Below are 24,750 nucleotides of genomic sequence, written 5' to 3'. Positions count from 1 at the left end.
TCACAGTCCTGGCTTGTATTAGTGCTTTCTGAATTGTGCTTTGGCGATCTGCTCTACAGCCGGATGGAACTCTCTTACAGGGAGATGCTGCGTGAACCGGCCGTCCTCGTGCTGGAGGGACGCTACAGCTCCAACCTCCTGCCCCACCTTCTCACCCACCCCAGAAACATTTCTTTCAAGCCTCAGTAACAGGACAAGCTCTTCTCCAGAGTAACTGGCTTTATTCATTTGACTGCCACTGGGAAACTCACCAGTGTCTGCTCTGCTCTGTGCTGGGGCTGGGAAGCAGGGGTAGGTCTAGTGCCGGTGCTGCCTGGCACGACGCGCACGCTTCTTAATTGCGGCTTCTCTCCTCTGCCCTAAGAGTCTGTGTGCTTTTCTGTGTTCGGTCTGATTTTTATTCCTACATCTATTTTCCTAAGTTGCTGCACATCAACTTTGAAGAGTCTGGCATTGGATAATTAAGGAGAAGACAAGACGTGCTACAGCCCAGGAAGAAGGAATGAAGAGCCGGGTTGCCAAAGGCATCAGGGACATGGTAACCCGCGTGAGCTGCTGCAGAACTGATGAGAAGTTCATAATGCGGAGGAAAGGAAGTCATTTCAGGTGGAGAAAATGCCCAAGCAAAGGCCCAGAGTCTAACAGGAACGTGGCATTCAGGGGCACGGGACAATCTATAAAGGATCAGAACACAGCCAGGGCCTTGAATGCTACCCAGAGACAGTAAGCATCTTAAAAGCGGGGGAGGGAGGCAGTGCCTGGCTGGCTCAGTCGGCTAAGTGTCCAATTCTTGATTTTGGCTCAGGGCGTGATCTCAGGGTTGTGAGATCGAGCCCAGCTTCTGGCTCTGAGCTCAGCCAGGAGTCTGCTTGCAATTCTCTCCCTCTGCCCCTCCCCCCACTCATGCGTGCACAAACACGCACTCTAATAAATGAATTTAAAAAAAAAAAAAAGAAAGAAAGAAAAAGGCTTGTCCCAATTTAGGTTTAGAGGAAATACTTTTAGAGTGCAAATGATGACCCAGGATGTGTCACAAGAGCTGCGGTGACAGATGAAGACCAAACAAAGGAGACAGGAGTGAGACAGGCCAGAAAGGGAAGAGAGCCGAGCGGTCACAGGCAGTGTGAGTGGGAAAAGGCCCATGATGGAGGACGAGCAAGAGCAGCAGAAGTAGAGGACAACAAAGACGCCTCTTAGCCACTCTACGCCTTAGTCTCCTCATCTGAAAAATGGGTACAGCCGTACCTACACTTCGCTGTTGTGGGGACCGTATCAGCAGTAGCACACTGTAAGCACACTGTATTCTAGATGGGAAAAGAAAGCGCAGCCCCGATGACCAGTCAGGCACCAACTTCGATGTTTTTGCCGGTTTCCCTTCTCATAGTCACTAATCTAGTTAAGATCCTGAATACTACCCGGACACGTTAAAGTCTTCCTCAATGCTCGACTGTCTTCCTGTCAAACTCAATCCCTACCCAAGAGCCACCTCAAAAGCAGCCTACTTCCAGAGTACCACTCTCCCCGCATAGAACAGCTTCACAGACTCGACTCTACTGATGACCAAAACCCGACTCACCGCCTCAGCCCCTCCGGACGCCCGCCGGTGGACTCCCCCGTTTTCCCTTCCAGCAGTGTTTCACCCAACTCCTGCAGACGGTGTCCCACCTACACGGGACCTGCTTGAGAGCCCCTCACTATGCTGATCCTGCTTCTCAGAGTCAAATGCCCTCTCTCTAATCCCACGGAGACCATAATCGAACTGTGTACACTTCATGGGGCCAACACGGGGTTCTCGACAGGGACAATCACTCCAACCGCTCAGCCTCCATGCCATTTTGTTCATGCACCAGCCTGTGGACATTCTGCCCAATCCCTGGCTGAGTGTATATAGGATGTACCTCATGTCTCACTCAACTTGGAATCAGCCACAGCACCCAGTGCACGGGGCAGTGACGAACACATCACTTGCTCAATAAAATGTGTTGGATGAATGAATGTAAATTTTTCCAATCGGTTTTCAAAGTTGGTAGTTAGGGTTAGTGAACAAGAATGAATGTTCCGTGGTATCCTTTTAACAGTGGAGGAGGGAGGGAATTAAATAAATAAATTATTAATTAAATAAATTATTATTTAATAATAATTTTAATTAATAATTATTAAATAAATAAATAAATAAATTAAATAAATAACGTTGCATCTGGTACACCCATAACTGGAGGTAAAGCTCCTATTAACTACATCCACTTACAAGGGAGAAAACTATGATGGCACACACACAAGGTCACGGCAGGCCTTCACACTTACTGCCTCGCACCACTGACTCCTAAGTATGACCTCATTTAATACATATTTTTCTAGAAAACAAGTAACAGTCCAAGGATCTAATAGTAATCTGCCTCTTATTCTCCCCTGAGGAATCAAGGAAACTTCTGGAGAGGGCAGCTAATGTACCTTATCCTGATTCCAGTGACCATTTCATGGGTATATAAATAAGGCAAAACTCATCAAATTATATTTTTTGAACAGGTAGAGCTTGGATTAGGTTATTAAAACAATTTTAAAAATCTTTAGCAGCATCATGTGTTAAAAGAGCATCAAAATATCCGTAACAAAATTCCCTGAAAACATTTGCACTTTCTTCTTGCTCTAATTTTTAAAAGCCACTTGAAGTTCCCAGTCTCCCATGACCTGCAGACTGGTGGGAGGTAACAAAACCCATGGCAGAGAGCTGCTCCTGGCAGCCTCCGCTACTCTCCAAACAAAGCGCAAAAAGAAGCCAGTCACCAAGGACCACATATGTATGATCCTATCTATAGGAAATGTCCAAAAGAGACAAGTCCATAGAGACAGAAGGTAGACCGGTGATTTCCAGGGGCTGTGGGGTGGGGGGCAAGAGAATTTGGGAGCTGATGACTAAGGACAAGGGGTTTCTCTGTGGGAATGGTTGCATAGCTCTGAATGCACTGAAAACCACTACAACTGTAGAGTGTGTGAATTAAAGCTCAACAAAGCTATTTTTAAAAGGCCAAGTACTGACAACACATCTGAACTAAGCAACCATACCTTCATGTTTCCTCCTGCATGCGGTTTGTTTCTAAGCCCATCACAAAAGAACACCTTAAAGAATCTGATCTCTAGCACCACTGTCCCCTAAAACGCAAAGAAACAGTCTATAACTGAGATTCCAAAAAAGATAAAATAACTTTGTCCTTTTGATCCTCAGAGTCTGAAAAAGCACGCAGAGGGGCACCCAGCTAGCTCATTTGATGGAACTCACGACTCCATCTCAGGGCCGTACGTTCAAGCCCCCTGGTGGGTGCAGAGATTATTTAAAAAAATAAAATTTTAGGGGCGCCTGGGTGGCTCAGTGGGTAAGGCCCCTGCCTTTGGCTCAGGTCATGATCCCAGGGTCCTGGGATCAACCCCTGCATCGGGCTCCCTGCTTGGCAGGGAGCCTGCTTCCTCCTCTCTCTGCCTGCCTCTCTGCCTACTTGTGATCTCTGTTTGTCAAATAAATAAATAAAATCTTTAAAACAAATACATAAATAAAGTAAATAAATAAAATTTTACAAAAGCATGTAGATTAGGGATAGAGAAATTCTTGTTTACTTGAAAAAACCAAGTACTCACTTGACATTTTTCTTTACAGGTCAGGACTTTTCTTGGCTGGCCTTCCTCTTTTTAAAGCCGCAAATGGGAAAATCCCTGGGCCCATAGTTAATGGGGACACTAGTTAATGTTTACTTTTCTTGGAGAACTGGAAAAATCCTACTGTGCATTCAATGACTGTTCTTTGCCAGACACTGGAAGTGGGTTCTGTCATCTAACTCTGTGAATCAGATGTCACTGCCATTTTATAGATACCCAGACCAATGGGGAGGGTCACTAAGAAACTTGCTGGGGTCACAAAGCAAATGCATGCTCAATCATGAGTGGAATCAAGGCCTTCCTGGCTCTAAAGTCCCTACTTTTCATTAAACCATAATTCTTTCCATGGCAAAACTTAAAACAATGAAACCCATATTCCTATTAATATACTTATTATTTTTAGAGTATATATGTGCAGGAGACAGAAGAGAAAGATTTGATGTAAATCTGCTAAAATCATTTTCTTTAAAAAAAAAAATCACTTGAGTGATTAAAAGACTTGAGTTAAGGGGCGCCTGGGTGGCTCAGTGGGTTAAGCTGCTGCCTTCGGCTCAGGTCATGATCTCGGTCGGGGTCCTGGGATCAAGTCCCGCGTCGGGCTCTCTGCTCAGCAGGGAGCCTGCTTCCCTCTCTCTCTCTGCCTGCCTCTCCATCTACTTGTGATTTCTCTCTGTCAAATAAATAAATAAAATCTTTAAAAGACTTGAGTTAAGCCTTATCTTCCACCTGAAAGCATATTTTTACTGAGGATACTCACAGCTATACTTTGTAATTCAGATTTAAATAAAGACTTTTTCATATTTATTTTGACAATATCATGTTAACATTGAATAGAGACTGTGCTTGTTACCAAAATACCTCCAATGTAATTAATTTTAATGCTAATGTTTTATATTTTTGCCATGCTATCTGTATTAGAAGTACCAGATCCATTGAAATGGCTTAATATTTTTAAACTTCTCCTTGATTATAAAAGAAAATACCCTTCATAAAATATCTGCAAAATACAGGAAAATACAAAGAATAAATAAATAAATAATCTTTTTTAAAAAATTTCAGATTGTGACATTTTCATCCACCCCTTAAAACTCTGAGACACATACTTAAGTATTTAAAAATGAAACAAACAGGGCGCCTGGGTTGTTCAGTTGTTAGGTGTCTGCCTTCGGCTCAAGTCATGATCGCAGGGCCCTGGGATCAAGTCCCACACTGGGCTTCCTGCTCCACAGGAAAACTGTTTCTCCCTCTGCCACACCCCCTGCTCGTGTTCCCTCTCTCGCTGTCTCTCTGTCAAACAAATAAATAAAATCTTTTTAAAAAAAAAATTAGGGGCACCCAGGTGGCTCAGTGGGTTAAAGCCTCTGCCTTTGGCTCAGGTCATGATCCCAGGGTCCTTCAATCAAGCCCCGTACTGGGCTCTCTGCTCCGCAGGGAGTCTGCTTCCTCCTCTGCCTGCCTCTCTGCTTATTCTCTCTCGGGCAAATAAATAAAAATTTTTAAAAAAAGAAAAAAATTAACAAACAGGCACCTGGGTGGCTCAGTCAGTTAAGCATCCACCTTTGGCTCAGGTCATAATCTCTGGGTCCTGGGATCGAGCCCTGCACTGGGCTCAGGGAGTCTGCTTTTCCTTCTCCTCCTGCCCCTCCTCTCTGCTTGTGCTCTTTCTCAGTAAATAAAATCTTAAAAATTTAAAATAAAATTAAAATGAAACAAATAGATTGAGGAAATCTGTCAGAATGTGAATGGAAGGAAGGAAGGGAGGAAGGAAGAAAGGAAAAAGGAAAGGAAAAGAAAGGAACAGAACAATGAAATACAGAAAAAGATCTAAATGAAACAGAGATAAGCAACATGCCCAAGAAAGACTCCAAATAATGACAGTAGGGGTGTCCACTGAACTGGGGAGAAGAGTGCAGGGACTCACTGAGCACGCCAACAAACAGAAAACATAAAACCAAAAGCAATCCAAGTTAAAGAACGACAAATGAAATAAAAAATACACTAGAGGAAATCGAGGGAAAATTAGCAGATGTAGAAAAACATATCAATAATCTGGAAGACAAGGCAGTGGAAAGCACACAAGTTGAAAAGCAAAATAAAAGAATTTTTAAAAATGAGGATAGGTTAAGGTATCACATGGACAACATCAAGGAAACATTCCCCTATGAGGGGTTGCAGAAGGAAAAGAGAAAGAGAACTTATTTGAAGAAATAATGGCTGAAAACCTCCCTAACCTTGGGAAGAAAACAGACATCCAAGTTCAGGAGGCACAGCAAATCCCAAAAAATATGAACCCAAGGAGGTCCACAGAACACATGATTAAAATGTCAAAGGTAAAGATGAAGAATAGCTAAAACAGCAAGACAAAAATGAAAATTTACATAAAAGAAAAACCTCATAAGGCTATCAGCTGATTTCACAGCAAAAACACTGCAGGTCAGAAGGGAGTGACATGGCATACTCAAAGAACTAAAAGGAGAAAACTTACAACCCAAAATACGCTATCCATGAGGTTATCATTTAGAATGCAAAGGGAGAAAAAAAGAGTTTCCCAGACAAAAAAAGTTAAGGTAGTCCATCACCTAAATGTTAAAAGGGCTTCTTTAAATGGAAGAGAAGAGGCCACAATCAGATGTAAAGAAACAATGGATAAGACGACGTAAAATAGGACAACGTAAACATAAAACATAGCGTGGGGTAAAAAGAAAGTTATTCTAGAACATGTTCTAACTTACGTGACCATCACTGAATAGAGACTGCTCTAGACTTAGGATGTTATATATGACCCTCCTGTCAACCACAAACCCAAAACCCACACAAAAAGTAAAGAGAAAGAAAGGCACACATAACACTGCAGAAGACCAGCCACAAGAGAACATGAGAAAAAACAACTACAAAAACAACCAGAAAGCAAAGAATAAAATGACAATAAGTATATGCACCAACCAATAATTACTTTATATGTAAATGGTCTAAATGTTTCAATCAAAAGACATAGGGTGACAGAATGGATAAAAAAACAAGTCCCATCTCTACGGGGCCTACAAGAGACTCACTTCAGACCTAAGACAGTAACAGACTGAAAGTGAAAGGAAGGAAACAGACATTCCTTACAGAAGAATGTGGGGCAGAAAAAGTCGGGGTAGCAATATTTATATCAGACAAAACAAAATTTAAAAGAAGGACTGTAGTAACAAAGACAGGCAGCACCTAATAATTACGAAGTCAATCCAATAAGAGGATCTAACAATCGCAGATACCTGCGTACTCAACACTGGAGCATCTAAATACATAAAACAAATATTTACAGACATAATGAGAGAAATTGACAGTAATACCCTCATAGTAGGGGACTTTAACATTCCATTTACATGAATAAATAGATGTTCCAGAAGAAAATCAATAAGGAGGGGCACCTGGGTGGCTCAGTGGGTTAAGCCGCTGCCTTCGGCTCAGGTCATGATCCCAGAGTCCTGGGATCGAGCCCCAAATTGGGCTCTCTGCTCAGCAGGGAGCCTGCTTCCCCCTCTTTGCCTGCTTCTCAGCCTACTTGTGATCTCTTTCTCTGTCTCAAATAAATAAAATATTAAAAAAAAAAAGAAAAAAGAAAATCAATAAGGAAACAGTGTCTCTGAATGGCACGTTAGACCAGATAGACTTAAAGAGAGAGCTATACAGAACATTCCATCCCAAAACAATACGCATTCTTTTCAAGGGTACATAGAACATTGTCCAAGACAGATCACATGTTAGGCCACAAAACAAGACTTCATATGTTTAAGAAGATAGAAATGATATTATGCATCTTTTCAAACCATGACAATATGAAATTAGTAATCAAACCAAGAAAAAAATACTGGATAAAACACAAACACATGGAGGATAAACAACATGCTACTGAACAGCCAATGGGTCCATGAAGAAATCAAAGAAAAATTCAATAAAATACATGTGACCAAAGAAAATGAATACAACAGCGCAAAATCTTTGGGACACAGAGGAAACAGTTTTAATAAGGACATTTATAGCAATAGGGGACTATCTCAAGAAACAAAACAAATCTCAAACAATCTAACCTTACACCTAAAAGAACAAACAAAACCCAAGCTAGTAAAGGGGAGGAAATAATAAAGATCAGAGTGTAAATAAGTGAAATAAAGACAAAAGAAATAGAAAAGATCGGGGAGCCTGCAAGGCTCTGTGGGTTAAGCCTCTGCCTTCGGCTCAGGTCATGATCTCAGGGTCCTGGGACTGAGCCCCACATCTCTGCCTGCCTCTCTGCCTCCTTGTGATCTCTCTCTCTCTCTCTGTCAAATAAATAAATAAAATCTTTTTAAAAATAAAAAGGGTTAAAAAAAAAAAGAAATAGAAAAGATCAATGAAAACCAAGAGGCAGTTCTTTGAAAAACAAAACTGACAAACCTTCAGCCAGAATCATCAAGACAAAGAGAACACAAATAAGTGAGACACAAAAGAGAAGAAGGAAGAATACGGAAATAAAAGGATTATACAGGGACTGCTACAAAAAACTATATGCCACTAAATTGGATAACCTAGAAGAAATAAAATTCCTAGAAACATATAATCTAAAACTTAATTAGGAACAATAGAAAATCTGACAGACCAATTACTGGTAACAAAATTGAACAGGTAGGGGCGCCTGGGTGGCTCAGTGGGTTAAGCCGCTGCCTTCGGCTCAGGTCATGATCTCAGGGTCCTGGGATCGAGTCCCACGTCGGGCTCTCTGCTCAGCAGGGAGCCTGCTTCCCTCTCTCTTTCTCTCTCTCTGCCTGCCTCTCTGTCTACTTGTGATCTCTGTCTGTCAAATAAACAAATAAAACCAAAAAATAATAATAATAGTAATAAAAAAATTGAACAGGTAATCAAAAAACTCCCAATAAACAAAAGTCCAGGACCACATGGACTCACACATGAATTCTACCAAACATTTAAGAAAGAGTTAACATCTTTTTTTTTTTTTAAGATTTTATTTATTTACTTGAGAGAAAAAAAGCAAGAGAGATATCACAGAGGGAGACAGAGAAGTAGACTCACTGCTGACTGAGCACAGAGCCCAAAATAGGGTTCAATCCCAGGACCATGAGGTCATGATCTAAGTGAAAGGTAGCCGCTTAACTGACTAAGCCACCTAGGTGCCCCAATTTTACTCACACTACTGCAAAAACACAAGAGAAAGGAAAGTTTCCAAGTTTGTTCTATTATGCCAGCATTACCCTGACACCAAACAAAAGATGCTATAAAAAAAGAAAACTACAGGCCAATAACCCTGATGAAAATAAACACAAAAATCCTCAACAAAATATTAGCAAAATACGTTCAACAATACATTAAAAGGATTATTCACCATTATCAAGTGGGATTTATACCTGGGGTCCAAGGATGCTTCAATATCCTCAAATCAATCAACATGACACACCACATCAACAAAATGAAGGATAAAAACCATATGGTCATTTCAATAGATGTAGAAAAAGCATTTGACAAAATTCAACACCCAATCATGATTAAAAACTCTCAACAAACCTGGTTTAGAGGGAACACACATCAAGACTATAATAGGGCCCAATCTGATGAACCCAGAGCAAACGTTATACTCAATGATGAAAAACAGAGCTTTTCCTCTAAGTTCAGGAGCAAGACAAGGAAGGCCACTCACTCTCACCACTTTTATTCAACACAGTACTGCAAGTCCTAGCCACAGCAATCAAAGAAGAAAATGAAAAGGCATCCAAATAGGTAATGAAGAAGTAAAACTTCCACCATTTGCAGAGGACATGATACTATATATAGAAAAACCTAAAGACTCCATCAAAAAACTATTACAACTAATAAAGGAAGAGTTACAGGATACAAACTTGATATACAGCAATCTGTTGTGTTTCTATGTCATTAACAACACAGCAGAAAGAGAAATTAAGAAAACAATCCCATTTACAATTGCAACAAAGAGAATAAAAAACCTAGGAATATATTTAGCCAAAGAGGTGAAAAACCTGAACTCTGAAAACTAATAAAACACTGATAAAAGAAACTGAAGATGACACAAAGGGAAACATATTCTGTGCTCATGAATCAGAAGAACCAATTTCTGTACTATCCGCAGCATCAACGCAATCCCTATCAAAATACCAATAATATTTTTCACAAAACTAAAATCATCCTAAAATTTATATGGGCCCATCAAAGACCTCAAGTAGCAACGGCAGTCTTGAGAAAGAAGGACAAAGCTGGTAATACAATCCTGGATTTCAAGATCTACTACAAAGCTATAGTAATCAAAACAGTGTGGTACTGGCACTAAAACAGATACACAGATCAACAGAATAGAATAGAGAGCCCAGAAACAAACCCACATTTACATGGCCCAGGTCTATGACAAAGGAGGCAAAAATATAAAATGGGGGAACAAAAGTCTCTTCAACATACGGTGTTGGGAATACTGGACAGCTACATGCAAAAGAATGAAACCAGACCTTCTTATACAATACACAAAAATAAATTCAAAATGGATTGAAGGTCTAAATGTGAGACCTGAAACCATAGAACTCCTAGAACGAAACATAGGCAGTCATCTCTTGGGTATCTGCCTTAGCAACATTTTTCTAGATGTATCTCCTCAGGCAAGGGAAAGAAAAGCAAAAATAAACTATTGGGACTAAACCAAAATAAAAAGTGAAGGAAACCATGAACAAAATGAAAAGACAACCTACTGAATGGGAAAAGAAAGATATTTTCAAATAATATACCTGATAAAGGGTTAACATCCAAAATATAAAGTACTTCTACAACTCAATACCAGGGAAACAAATAATCCAATTAAATGAGGAGAGGGCCTGAAGGGATGTTTTTCCAAAGACATACAGATCCCAACAGACCCATGAAAAGATGCTCAACATAATGATCAGCGAAATGCAAATCAAATCACAACGAGGTATCCCCTTACACCTGTCAGAATGGTTAAAATGAAGATGACAGATAAATGCTGTTGGTGGCGATGTCAACTGGGGCAGCCACTGCGGAAAACAGTATGGAAGATGTTTAAAAAATGAAAAACAAATATCACACAACCCCGTAATTCCACTATTGAGTATTTATAAGAAAATGAAAACATGAATGTGAGAAGATACATGCAGCCCTATGCTCACTGCAGCATTGCTTCCAACAGTCAACATATGGAAGCAATCCAAGTGTCCACTGGGAAATGAAAAGACAAAGAAAATGCAGAATATATATATACACAATGGATTATCAGTCAGCCTTAAAAAGGAAAGAGATCTTGCCATTTACGACAACAGGGATGAACCTAGAGGGCATTATGCTAAGGGAAGTATCAGAGAAAGACAAATATCACATGATTTCCTTTTATGTAAAACCTAAAAAAAAAAAAAAAAAATACAGAGAACAAACTGATCGTTGTCAGAGGGAAGGGGATTGGGAGGATGAGCAAAATGGGTGCAGGGGGCAAGGAGACACAGGCTTCTGGCTATGAATGAGTAAGTCACAGGAATGAAAGGCACAATGTAGGGAATACGGTCAGTGATACAGTAATAGCACAGGCGCTACCATTGCAGTGAGCACACCATGAAGTTTAAGCTGTCAAATCACAGCAGTGCACACCTGAAACATGATGTAATATAGGTCAACTACAATTTTTTAAAAAGGCAAAAACAGGGGCGCCTGGGTGGCTCAGCGGGTTAAAGCCTCTGCCTTCGGCCCAGGTCATGATCCCAGGGTCCTGGGATCGAGCCCCGCATCGGGCTCTCTGCTCAGTGCAGAGCCTGCTTCTCTCTCTCTCTCTCTCTGCCTGCCTCTCTACTTGTGTTCTCTGTCAAATAAATAAGTAAAATCTTTAAAAAAAAAAATTTTTTTTTAAAGGCAAAAACAAAAAAAATAGAGACATTTCAGAAAAGCAAGTTCTCAAAAGACTGACTTTCCATGTACCCTTTCCTTGGGAAGCGGATTAGGAATGTGCTCCTCTAAAATGAGAACACAGCCAAGAAAGAGGAACAAGTAGGGTGCAGGAAACAGAGCCAGCACTGAGGAAGCAAAAGGCCTCAGGTCAGGGGTGAGACTCCAGAATGGAAGCGTGCAGGCAAACAGGAGGGGCTGTCAGCCCAGAAAGAACCCGGTGCTGACAGACCAGCTCAGAGTCTCTCCTTAGGAATGCCACTGAGAAGGAGTGTGGGGGAGTGATTAGCCATAAATACCTACAAAGGTATTAAGCAGATGACAAATAAGGAATCACTAACCTCAGAGGGAAAGAGCATGTAAGAAAGGAGACATGGCCACGGTACATTGCTTGGTTCGTCAGCGAAAAACAGGGATAGAGGCCCGGTAGTGTGTGAAGCAAAGGGGAAGGTCAAGTAGACCTGGGGGGGAGAGATGGGGAGCGGTACGGGGGGAGTGAAAGCTGATGGTGAACAGTGAATGTGAAGGATCACAGAATACCACACCGTTCCCTGCGCTGCGATCTGAACAGTTAAACTCACAGAATCAGAAAGTGGATGAGGGCAGCCAGGGACTAAGGCCCCAGGGAAATGCACAGTTTTGGTTCCAGCTAAGCAGGATGAGGAAGCCCTAGAGCTACGTGACACACTGTGCCTATGGTCACCAAGAAGGTGCTGCACCCTTAAAACTTCAGGATGAACTCTCTTACACTTTTGGTGGGAATGCCACAACCAGAGGGCATATGCAGCCCATACAGTAAACACTCTGGACGGCCTGATTCTGGTGACCAGGGATTACTGCACTACTGGGCACCACAAAACACCTTCTACATGACTACTTTCAAGAACAGGAGGGGCACCTGGGTGGCTCAGTGGGTTAAGCCTCTGCCTTCAGCTTAGGTCATGATCTCAAGGTCCTGGGATTGAGCCCCACATCAGGCTCTCTGCTCAGCGGGGAGCCTGCTTCCCACCCACCTCTCTCCGCCTGCCTCTCTGCCTACTTGTGATCTCTGTATGTCAAATAAATAAATAAACCTTATTAAAAAAAAAAAAAAAAAAAAGAAAAGAACAGGAGATACCGGGGCACCTGGGTGGCTTAGTTGGTCAAGCATCTGCCTTCAGCTAGGTCAAGATCCCAGGGTCCTGGGATCAAGCCCCACAACAGGCTCCCTGCTCCGCCAATAGTTTTCTTCTCCATCTCCTTCTGCTGCTCCTTTTGCTGTGCTCTCCCTCTCTCTGTCAAGTAAATACATAAAATCTTAAAAAAAAAAAAAAAAAGAATGAACAGGAGACACAGCAGACCCACTTCATAGAAAAGACACAGAGACTCAGACAAAAATATGGCAACAGAGGAATATGATCCACATGATAAAATAAAATCCCAGAAAAAGAGCAAAACAAATGCAAATAAACAATCTACCTGATAAGAGTTCAAAGTAATGGTCATAAAGATGAGAGAAGAATGGATGAACTCAATGAGAACTTCAACAAAAAGAAAAAACAAAGAACAAATCAGAACAGAAAAATACAGTAACTCAAATAAAAAATACACTAGAAAACCAACAGCAGATTAAAGAATTTAGGAGAACAGACCAACAGTCTGAAAGACAGGGTCACAGCAACTGAGTGAATAAGAAGAAGAAAAAAGTGACAACATCAAAGTGTAATAAAATCCTCCCCCAAAAGAAAGATAGAAAAGGGCAAAAAACTTATTTGAAGAAATAGGGGCGCCTGGATGGCTCAGTGAGTAAAGCCTCTGCCCTTGGCTCAGGTCATGATCTCAGGGTCCTGGGATCGAGCCCCGCATCAGGCTCTCTACTCAATAGGAGGCCTGCATCCCCCTCTCTCTCTCTGCCTGCCTCTCTGCCTACTAGTGATCTTTCTCTCTGTCAAATAAATAAATAAAATCTTTTTTTAAAAAATTATTTGAAGAAGTAATAGCTGAAAACTTCCCTAACCTGGGGAGAAAAAACAGACATCCAGGTCCATGAGGCACAGAGAGCCCCAAACAAGATGAAATCAAGGAGGTCCACACAAAGACACATACAACTAAAATGGCAAAAATTAAATATAGAGAATCTTAAAAGCAGCAAGAGAAAGCAAACAGTTACATACAAGGGAAAGCCCATATGGCTATTGGCTGATTTTTCAGTAACTTTGCAGACCACAATCAAGTGGCATCATATATTCAAAGACCTGAAAGAAAAAAAAACCCTATAACTAAGAATACTGTACCCAGCAAGGCTATCATTCAGAATGGTTAAGAGAGAAGACAGTTTCCAAGACAAACAAATTGAAGGAGTTCATCACCACTAAAACAGCCTTACAGGAAATATTAAAAAGGAATTCTTTAAGTGGAAAGAAAAGGCTGTAACTAGAAGAAAACTGTGAAAGGTAAACTTCACTGGTAAAAGCAAACACATAGTAAAGGTAGAATATCAACCACTTACAAAGCTAGTAAAAGACCATTAAAAGACAAAAGTGGTAAAATCAATTATATCTATAAAAATGAGTCAAGGGGGGGCACCTGGGTGGCTCAGTGGGTTAAAGCCTCTGACTTCAGCTCGGGTCATGATCCCAGGGTCCTGGGATCGAGCCCCGCATCGGGCTCTCTGTTCAGCAGGGAGCCTGCTTCCTCCTCACTCCTCTCTCTCTGCCTGTCTCTCTGCCTACTCGTGATCTCTGTCTTGTCAAATAAATAAAATCTTTAAAAAAAAAAAATGAGTCAAGGAATACACAAAATAAGATGAAAATCTGACATGACATACATAAATGTGGGAGTCTAGAACAGCACTTTTAGAATGTGTTTGGACTGAAGTGAAATCAACTTAATACAGACTGCTAGAGACGTGTTATTCACAAGCCTCCAGGTAACAGAAACCTGTAGCATATGAAGAAAGAGAGAATGGAGTCCAACCATAATTAAGGAAAATCATTAAATCACAAGGAAACAGAGCAAGAGAAGAAAAGATCAGGGAACTACAAAAACAACCCGCGAACAGTTAACAAAATGGCAGTAGGTACATACCTATCAAGGTCTTTAATTGTAAATGGTCTAAATGTTCCAATCAAAAGACAAAGGATGACAGAATGGATTAAAAAAAGAAGAAAAAAGACCCATCAATATGCCACCTACAGGAGACTCACTACAGACCTAAAGACACATACAGACTGAAAGTGAGGGGATGGAAAAAGAACTTCCATGCATAAGGGAAGTGGGGGCAGGGGGGTAAAAGGTAAAAGCTGGGGTACAATGTTTCTATCAGTCAAAGCAGAATTTAAATCAAAGACTGTAGCAAGAGACAAAGAGGGCAATTACATAATAAGGGGATCAAGCCAACAAGATACTTTAACAACTGTAAACGCTTATGCACCTAACATATGAACACCTGAATATATAAAATAAATATTAACAGATGTAAAGTGAAAAGTTGACAGTTAACGCACTAATACTAAGGGACTTTAACACCAACTTGTATCAATGGATAGATCATCTAGGAAGAAAATAAATAAGGAAACAGCAGCTCTGATGACATAAGATCAGAGCAGAAAGAAATGAAAATAGACACTTGAAATAGAAAAGATCAATGAAACAAAAAGTTGATTCTTAAAAATAAATAAATAAATAAATGAAGGACTCTAATAAATAAGACCAAAAATGAAAGAGAAGTTAAAACAGACAAAACAGAAATACAAAGGATAAGAGACCACTACAATAATTACATGCCAATAAATTATACAACCTAAAAGAAATGGATATATTCCTAGAAACATACTATCTTCCAAGACTAAATCACTTGGGACCACATCCAACTAACACTTTTGCAGAGCAAAGCAAACCATCAATAAAATAAAAAGGCAACCTACTGAACAGGAAATCTTTGCAAATGATATACCTGATAAGGGGTTAAACATCCAAAATACATGACGAATCCATACAACCCAACAGTAAAAAACAAATAATCCAATTAAAACATGGGCAGAGGACCCAAGTAGACATTTTTCCAAAGAAAACATACAGATGACCAACAGACACATGAAAAGATACCCAACATCACTCATCAGGGAAATGCAAATCAAAAACACAATGAGATACCACCTCATACCACTCAGAATGGCTAGTACCAAAAAGTCAGTCACAAGCATTGGTAAGGATGTGGAAAAAAGGTATTGCTCATGCACTGTTGGTAGTGTTGTAAATTGGTGCAACCACTGTGGAAAGCAGTTTGGAGGTTTCCTAAAAAATTAAAAATAGACAAACGGTATGACTCAGCAATTCTACTTCTGGGTACTTATCTGAAAAAGATAACACTAATTTAAAAAGGTTTTATGCACACCTATATTTACTACAATATGAAAACGGATCCTTGAACAATGTGAGGGTTAGGGCAACTGACCCTTGCAGTCAAAAACCCATGCATTATTTTTGACATCCCCAAAATCTAATTAGTAATAGCCTACTGTTGAGCAGAAGCCTTACTAATAACAAACAATACATTAACACACATATTGTATGCTATCTGTACTGAAGGGTTAACTATATTTACAATAGGCAAGATACAGAAGCAATCTAAGTGCCCATCAATAGATGAATAGATAATTTCATCTTGAAGGGTGTTTGCTGGTTTCTCTTGTGAAAGAGTTGCATTTAATACCAACTAAGACTCATCCTGATCTCAATTTTTCAAGCTAATAATCAACTGTGAAATAAACTGGACAGAGAAAGACAAATACCGTATGATTTCACCTATATGTAGAATGTGAAAAACAAAAGTGAACAAACAAGTAAACTTAAAGAAACAGACTCATACATACGAGAACAAATTGGAGGTTGCCAGAGGGGAGGTGCAGAGGGGAATGGGTAAAATGGATTAAGGGGACAAGCTACCCTTAGAAGCTTGTCCTTTGTACCTTAGAAGGTACAAACTTCTACCTGTAAAATAAATTAAGTCATGCGGGGTTGGGGTGGGGGTGTCTTGGTGGTTCAGTCGGTTCAGGAAAATAAGTGTTTCCTGATTTTGGCTCAGGTTGTAATCTTAGGGTCGTGGGATCAAGCCCTGCCTCGGGCTCCATGCTGGGTGGTATGGAGCCTGCTTGAGATTCTCTCCCTCTGCCCCCCACACATGAATTAAATAAAGTCAAGAAATGAAAAGTACAGCATAGTGAACAGAGTCAATAATACTGTAATAACTTTGTGTGGTGACAGTGGTACCTACACTTACCGGTGAGCACTGAGTAATGGATGTAATTTCCAGATCAGAATGTTATACATCTCAGAACAATATCATATGTCAACTATATTTCAATTTATTTTTTTAAAGATGTTACTTACTTATTTGAGAGAGAGAGAGAGCATGAGTAGGGCAAAGGGAGAGGAACAAGCAGACTCTCAGTCAAGCAGGGAGCCCAATGTGGGGCTCGATTCTAGGACTCTAGGACCAATACCTGGCCAAAGGCAGATGCTCAACCAACTGAGCCACCCAGACCCCTGTACTTCAACTTAAAAAGTCTGCTGGGGCACCTAGGTGGTACAGTCTGCCTAGCATCTGACTTTTGGTTTCGGTTCAAGTCATGATCCCATAGGTCATGAATCGAGCCCCTCATTGGGCTCCATCCACACTCAGCAATGAGTCTGCTTGAGTTTCTCTCTCCCTCTCCCTCTGTTCCTCCCCTGCGCTCTCTCTAAAATAAATGAAAAAATCTTTTTAAAAAATTAAAATTAAAAAAACATTAAAATCTCCTACCTTTAAAAAATAAAACTTACACTTCATTAAAGAACGCATCACCCTAATTTCCTTCTTTGCTTTATTATTCTTCAAAGCACTAGTCATGTTTTAATAGACCACATAATCTACCCATCTGTTTACTGTTTCTCTCTTCCACTAAACCTAAGGTCTAAGAATGGCAGGGCGTCTTTCTGCTGTGTTGATGGCTCTGTCTCCACCACCTAGAACTATGTGCCTGGCCCACAGCAGGTGCTCGGTAAATACTCACTAAACGAATAAATGAGTGAATGAATGAGTTACTGGAAGGGCCTGAAAGGGTCCATGAACTCACTGAAATTATAAAACAGGATTCAAAGCTTTCATCATATTTTCAAAAGGGGCCAGGATAAGAGCTTCAGAACCACTAGCCTGGCAAGTTCTCAGAAATTCAACCCAGTTTCTAGAATATCTCCGAATCTTTAGAAGGCGCAGATGTATTTCTGCCTTCATGTGATCACTCATTTCCCAAGTGAAATAGAACAGAACTAAAGTTACCATCGCTTACTTCTGCAGTTTTAGAACCCGTGGCTCAGAAAACCGCAAGAGCGCCTAGGCAGCTCTGTCGCGTAAGGATTTTAGCTCAGGTCATGATCTCAGGGTCATGAGATGGAGCCCCATGTTGGGCCCGCACTCAAGACGAAGTCTGCTTGGGATTTTTTCTCTCTCACTGCCCGTCCCACCCTCCCCCTGCCTCCCACCCACTCTGGCACATGTGCTCTCTAAATACATAAATTCTTTAAAGAAAAAAAAAGGGAAGAAATATACTGCACAGTGGTAGCCTATCCATCTCGGCCTCCAGCCCTACCGCTCCCACCTCTTCACAGTTGAGGCCCATGCTGCCCTTCATACTGGTTCTCCACGAGGTGAAAACAAGTCAGGGGGTGGAGGGGGAGGGTTCTTGTTCCTCCCATTGTCAAAGTTGAAACATGTAGTAAGGTTTGTGTTGGGGTGGGTTTTTTTTTTTTTAAGATTTTATTTATTTGACAGAGAGAAAGAGTATACAAGCAGGGGGAGCAGCAGAGGGAGAGGGAGAAGCAGGCTCCCTGCTGAGTGAGGAGCCCGATGTGGGACTCGATCCCAGGACTCCACGATCCTCACCTGAGTGAAGGCAGATGCTTAACCCACTGAGCCACCCAGGCACCCCCATGTTGTCAGGTTTTATCTCTTAATGCCCTGCCTCATTCTAACAAGGTGTTGGAAAAGTATTATTCACAGTAATGAATTTGTTAGCTAGGATTAATACTGTGTACATTTCTTAGCATCAAAGTGACAATATCAGGGTTTTTTTAAAAATCCCATATCCTTAAAAACAATAGCAACAACACTTACCAAGGTAAAGGATCTCCCACCTCCTCCATCCCAACCCCCACCAACTCCCACCCCTGCTATGCTTCCCACCACAGATCAAGCCATCAAGGATGCCCCGACTCTTTTCATCCCATCCCCCACTCCCAACATCAAGTTCCCACTCTCCCCACTCCCCACAAAGCCTAGCAGGACAGGGGTTGGTAGAAAAGAGAGGCCAAAAGAGACAGGTGGTGAAATGGGGCAAGAAATTAAGAAAGGTGGTGGGAGGGGGGAAGGCTCTGGCAATTAGGAGCCACCCACCCCATTGCAAATAGAACCACACTACTCTAATAAGCCGCATGCCCAATGTTAATACATTTTATCCTAGGTAAAACACACATATTTAAAGGTCAGTGACCTACTGCCAATTTTTAAAGGTCTGGATAAGTTATCTGAAAATCTCTTTTCTAGCTTTAACAGCTTTATCCAAGGATGCGGGGTGGGGGGTGGGGAGAGCCAAGCACTCTGGGCAATGTCTTAACCTTCATAATTCATAATTCATATTCCAAACAAAAATCAGGTTCCTACTTCACGGTACATGTCCTGTATTTACTGCTCTCCATGACCTTGCTCGTGCCATCACCCACATGAAAACCACTGCCAAAATGTTTTTTGTCTTTCTAGGCCCAGCTCAAGTACATACGGCCTCCTCCCGGAAGCCGTCTCCAGCCCCACCAGCTAGAATCAATTGCTTCCTTGCCCATACTCTAAAATGCTCTATTCCTACCTCTAGATCAGAGCTGGTTATTAATATATGTACTTCATTGCTTAATTATCAACTTAAGGGCACTATATTCAATTTTCTCCCCAGAACCTGGCCCTAGGTCTTATCACATAAAAGCGGCTCAAAAGGAGTGTCATAATATAATTCACAGCAAAATTAAGTAATAATAAGAGTAAATATGCAGCCCACACACACACAAGAAAACCAAATTCTACCTCCTTGGAGCCTGGAACACTGCTGTGATCTTTTTCCATTATCAGCCATCTGAGAACGTTTGGAATGGAGAGATTTTTCCACGTCGGCCATGGGTTAACAAATCTGCCATCCTTTCCTTTCTTTGATTTAGTTACATCTTCCTCTAGTCTGTAATCCAGTTTGAAACTTTTCCTGGAAAACCTAGAAGAATCACTTCCTACAGAGCTCCGGGCTGAATTTTGGCGTTTTCTTACTGCTTCTTTGGGATATTGGCTGCTCGTCATCAGGGACTGGCTGCTTTCATTTTCATCCATGTCCTTTTCAGAACTAAAAAAACAGAAGGAGTGGAAATATGGACTTGAACATAAAGGCATTAAAACTTATCACACAACATCCGTAGTATTATTTCTTAGGAAAGAGAAATTTCCTCAAGCTTATAAAAACTGTAGGTCTCTATCAGCTCAAACTTTCTTTTGGCAAAACATAATTTCTGAATCCAATATTATAGCTTGCTAATTAGAAAAGATGTTTGCTTTATCTATTCCTGCCAAACCTTATAAATAGTCCTTATGCTGTAATCCAAAGCAAGGCCCACCCAGCAGGCAGCATTTAAACATATGAAATTCTCCATTTCAATGGTATCTTTTACAATTAAAGGACCTTCCTGAATGTGCATTTCATACCTGAATTTTAAAAATACTTTTGTTAAGGGGCGCCTGGGTGGCTCAGTGGGTTAAGCCGCTGCCTTCGGCTCAGGTCATGATCTCAGGGTCCTGGGATCGAGTCCCACATCGGGCTCTCTGCTCAGCAGGGAGCCTGCTTCCCTCTCTCTCTGCCTGCCTCTCTGTCTACTTGTGATCTCTCTGTCAAATAAATAAATAAATATTAAAAAAAAAATACTTTTGTTAAAAACACACATTGAGAAGGACTGCTTTAGTTCCTTGAAGATAACTCAGTACTCCACTAGGCCTAGCCGTGTTTTTACTTTGAAGATAATCTATTACCAATTCCGCTAAAAAACACACTAAGTTCAGATCCCAGGAAAGGAGACAATAACATTAGTGGAGAGAGATTTCAAAAATGTATTTAAATGGTGAACCATGCAAATTTGACTTAACTCAGATTTAAAACTGCCAAGACAGTGTAGTGACCTTGGATAAGTTTGCTACCCTCTCTGGGCCTCGATTTCCTCATCTGTAAAATGGAGATAACAAAAGTACATGTCTCTGATGTTTATGGAGAGGTTTTAAAAGGTAACATAAAGCACTTAGAAACATGCATGTAACATGTATATAACAAATATAACACATACACACATGGCAAGAGCTCAACAATGTTAGCTGTTGGCCTCATTATTCCCACCACCACCACTTAACCCAAGGAACCAAATCCTTCATTTTGAACTATGTAGATACTCCAGATACATAAAAGTGATAACGTATTAAGAATACGCATTGAGGGGCGCCTGGGTGGCTCAGTGGGCTAAGCCACTGCCTTCGACTCAGGTCATGATCCTGGGGTTCTGGGATCAAGTCCTGCATCGGGCTCTCTGCTCAGCAGGGAGCCTGCTTCCCTCTCTCTCTCTCTGCCTGCCTCTCTGTCTACTTGTAATCTCTGACTGTTAAATAAACAAATAAAATCTTTAAAAAAAAAAAAAAAAAAGAATACACATTGATCCAGGGGCATGGGGGTGACTGTCATTTGAGCATCCAACTCTTGATTTTGGCTCACTTCATGATCTCAGGGTCATGAGATCAAGCCCCAGGTCAGGCTATGTGCTCATCAGGGAGTCTGCTTGAGATTCTCTCTCTCCCTCCCTCCTTGCCCCTCCCCTGCTCATGTGTGTGAGTGCGTTCTAATAAATAAATCTTTCCCAAAAAAGACTACACATATATCTGCCATGAATTTCATTTCTTTCCGATTCTATTAAGCAAACATTTGCTTTCTTTCCAGTTTAAATACAATGCATACACATAATACATTTCATAACAAACAAAATAAACACAACAGACAGCCAAATACTTTTATGGCCTCAGTGATATTTACCATAGAAATACTGCCTGGGAGGGAAAGGGAAAAGAACATAAAGGCTAGGATGAACACATACATTGAACTAAAACTATTTTTCCAAACTGTCTACAGTAAAATAGTGTCTGGTCTAGGGAATAATCGGTGTTGGGAAACCACAGCTGGCAAAAGCTAGAGCACACGGTGTTGTACTCAGCACCACTGGTCGCTGGGAGCCTCGTGGCTAAGACAGCCTAACAAGCTTTGCATCTTAAGCAAATAACCACCTCTCTAGGCCTCAATTTCCTCATCTGTAAAATACCTCCTTACCTCATGGGGGTTCAAAGGATCAAAATCACACAATGTCCATATAGGGTTTGCCACTCACCACATACTAATTCTTTTTTCTGTAATCCTGTGAACCGGCCATATATCTCAATTCTTTAAATTCCACCAGAAAGCAAAGAATCTGGGTGAGTTATCTCGGTTCTTCTCGAAGAACTGCTCTATAATTCCCCGGGGTTATAATTAAGTTCAGGCCCAGGACTTTACAAAGGGCAGGAACAAAAAAGACCAACCACTTAAACCCCCCTTCATTTAACAGAGGTAAATGCACCAAATTTAGAGACTTTATTTCCCGAAAAAGTGATATGTCTAATAGACGGCAGAGCTGACCTGATGCTACCAACCCCTTGTGAAGATCGACAGTTTGTGGGATAGGTACATGGGCCTATGAAGACACACAGACCTATACATACATACACACACATATAAATACATATATAACATTCCTACCAACTATGTAATAAATTCTGGTCCCATTAAAACAATCAGAGGATAAAGAGAAAGGAGAAATGGGCCCTCTGATTCAAAAAACCACAAAGCAAAGTCAAAACAGTTTTGAGACAACATCGAGTCATGTGATGCGGCTGGGACATAAGAAGTAACGAAGGCTTGTGAGAGCCAACAGCAGAGGCCTGAGGGCTGGGATCCGATTTGGGGCCTGGCCTGAGACTTGAAGGAGGTCTGGCTGCCCTGTAAGAAATGAGGGAAAAAATGAAGGAGCTTAAAAAGGAGACAACTCTGGTAGCAGGGCAAAAACGAAAGGGTGTCGCTAAACATGAGCCAGGGAGATAAATTTGCGAAAAGGAAATAGGCAGACCCTCTGTTCCCTGTTTCACAAATGCCATTTAAATCACTGCTCCTAGCAAAATTTCAGGATAGGTATCACAATGCCCATTTTTCATTTAAGATTTTATTTATTTATTTGAGAGAGAAAAAGCACACACGCAGAGGGAGAGATGGAACCAGAAGGAGAAGCAGGCTCCCCGCTGAGTAGGGAGCCCCATGTGGGGCTCGATTCCAGGACCCCAAGATCATGACCTGAGCCAAAGGCAGAGGCTCAAAGGAGCCACCCAGGCATCCCTAATGCCCTTTTCTTTTATTTTTAAAGAGTTTATTTATCTATTTGACAGAGAGAGACACAGTGAGGGAGGGAACACAAGCAGGGGGAGGGGGAGAGGGGGAAACAGGCTTCCCACTGAGCAGGGAGCCTGATGCAAGGTTCAATCCCAGGACCCTGAAATCATGACCCAAGCTGAAGGCAGACATTTAACGAATGAACCACCCAGGTGCCCCCAATGCCCTTTTCTACCTGAAACACTAAGAGGTAGAGCAGGCCAGTCAAAAGACAAGGAAGCAGTGGCAGTGAGAAGAGAAAGCACAGAATAAACCCAAGAAACCAAGGAGTGAATCAGCAAGACCTAAGCCTCTGGGTGGCGGCAAACTTTGGGTTGTTTGTAGGGCAGGTTGGGGAATGGGTAGAGTAGCAAGAGTCAGAAAGGATACAACCAATGACCACGCCAAGGAATTAGGGGAAAGCAAGTGTTTGGAGGATGCAAGAGAGAGTGGATTTCTGACCCAGCGAGCTTGAGATGGGGGTGAGACGACAGGGAGTCGTCCAAGTAGATGTGCTCAAGGACACGCAGGGACATGGTGACCCCGGGACCCAGACTGCACTGGGGGTGACACAAGTGAAGGTAAGAGAATAGGGAGGTTTCCGGGGACCCGGGAGTAGAAGGAGAGTGGAAAAATGGGTTCAGTGCTCTGCTTTATCCTTAAGTAATGAACAATCTCTGCATGACATCCCCATTTTCTTCCACCTACCCAGGCTCCCACCCCAGTCCACCCACAGAAACTGCTCTCCAGCAAAGAGCCGCGGTCCTCTCTGAACATGCCCTCCACCCCAACACACACAAAATCCAGTCTTCGGGAATGATCTTTTCAAAGGCAGATCTGATACAACTAACCAAAAGGAAAAATCTCCAGAACCCTCCCTTGGTTCTCAGAATAAGGGCAGAAGTCAGTAAGAAGATGGGCCGTGAGCACACTGTTTGTGGCCGGGCCCACACTCTGCTCTGCAGCACACACGAGGCCTTGCTCTACTTCCTCAAACACACACACTCCCACCTCACGGCCACCTCTTACCATCACCGGGGCTTTGCCCACAATTATTATTTTTTTTTTTTTAGATTTTTTATTTCACAAACAGAGATCACAAGTAAGCAGAGAGGCAAGCGGGGGTGGGGGGGAAACAGGCTCCTCGCTGAGCAGAGACCCCCCCCCCACCTCCCGATGCGGGACTCAATCCCAGGACCCTGGGATCATGACCTGAGCCGAAGGCAGCAGCTTGCCCACGATTTTTAAAATATCCTTCAATACCTGGACATGTATTCACAGGATCATACACGACCACGACAGTGTCCAGGCTACACACCATGTGGGCACTCTGCACTGAGTGTGAAATGATTTGGAAAAATACAGAAGGACATGAAAACCTGAACTGTAACAATCTGGACTTGTTCTCTCAGAGGAAAAGTACTGGTAGTCCACTCGGTACACATGCAAAGGGACGAGCCCCACCAACACGTGCTCCAGCAACAGAGTGAGCCTCGGCGGGCAGACACGCAGGAGCCTAGGCCACGGGAGAAGGGGCCTCATCACCTCCAGGTGTTCTGGCCGCTCTGGAGGGCACAGCAACAGCCTCACAGGGCGCATATTCAAACACTGAAAAGATCAAATGATGGGGAAAACGAAGACA

At 41.9% G+C, this 24,750-nt stretch overlaps 1 protein-coding gene across 4 annotated transcripts in view; it reads right to left on the bottom strand.

Moving 5' to 3' along the window:
• NAPEPLD (N-acyl phosphatidylethanolamine phospholipase D) overlaps nt 1-24,750 on the bottom strand; it is a 52,812-nt gene that overhangs the window by 11,829 nt on the left and 16,233 nt on the right. For 3 of the 4 annotated variants that reach the window (XM_044245863.1, XM_044245867.1, XM_044245868.1), the window contains exon 2: nt 19,664-19,970. In XM_044245863.1, the coding sequence (XP_044101798.1) occupies nt 19,664-19,957 (294 nt within the window). In that variant the 5' untranslated portion in view covers nt 19,958-19,970. Of the gene's footprint in view, nt 1-19,663; nt 19,971-22,038; nt 22,114-24,750 lie in introns of those variants that run through there. The other variant, XM_044245866.1, reaches the window with a different exon arrangement.

Source organism: Neovison vison, chromosome 4, assembly GCF_020171115.1.
Source record: "Neovison vison isolate M4711 chromosome 4, ASM_NN_V1, whole genome shotgun sequence".
NCBI classification, from domain to species: Eukaryota; Metazoa; Chordata; class Mammalia; order Carnivora; family Mustelidae; genus Neogale; species Neogale vison.
Note: the sequence above shows the minus strand (reverse complement) of the source record. Positions and strands in the feature narration are given on the sequence as shown.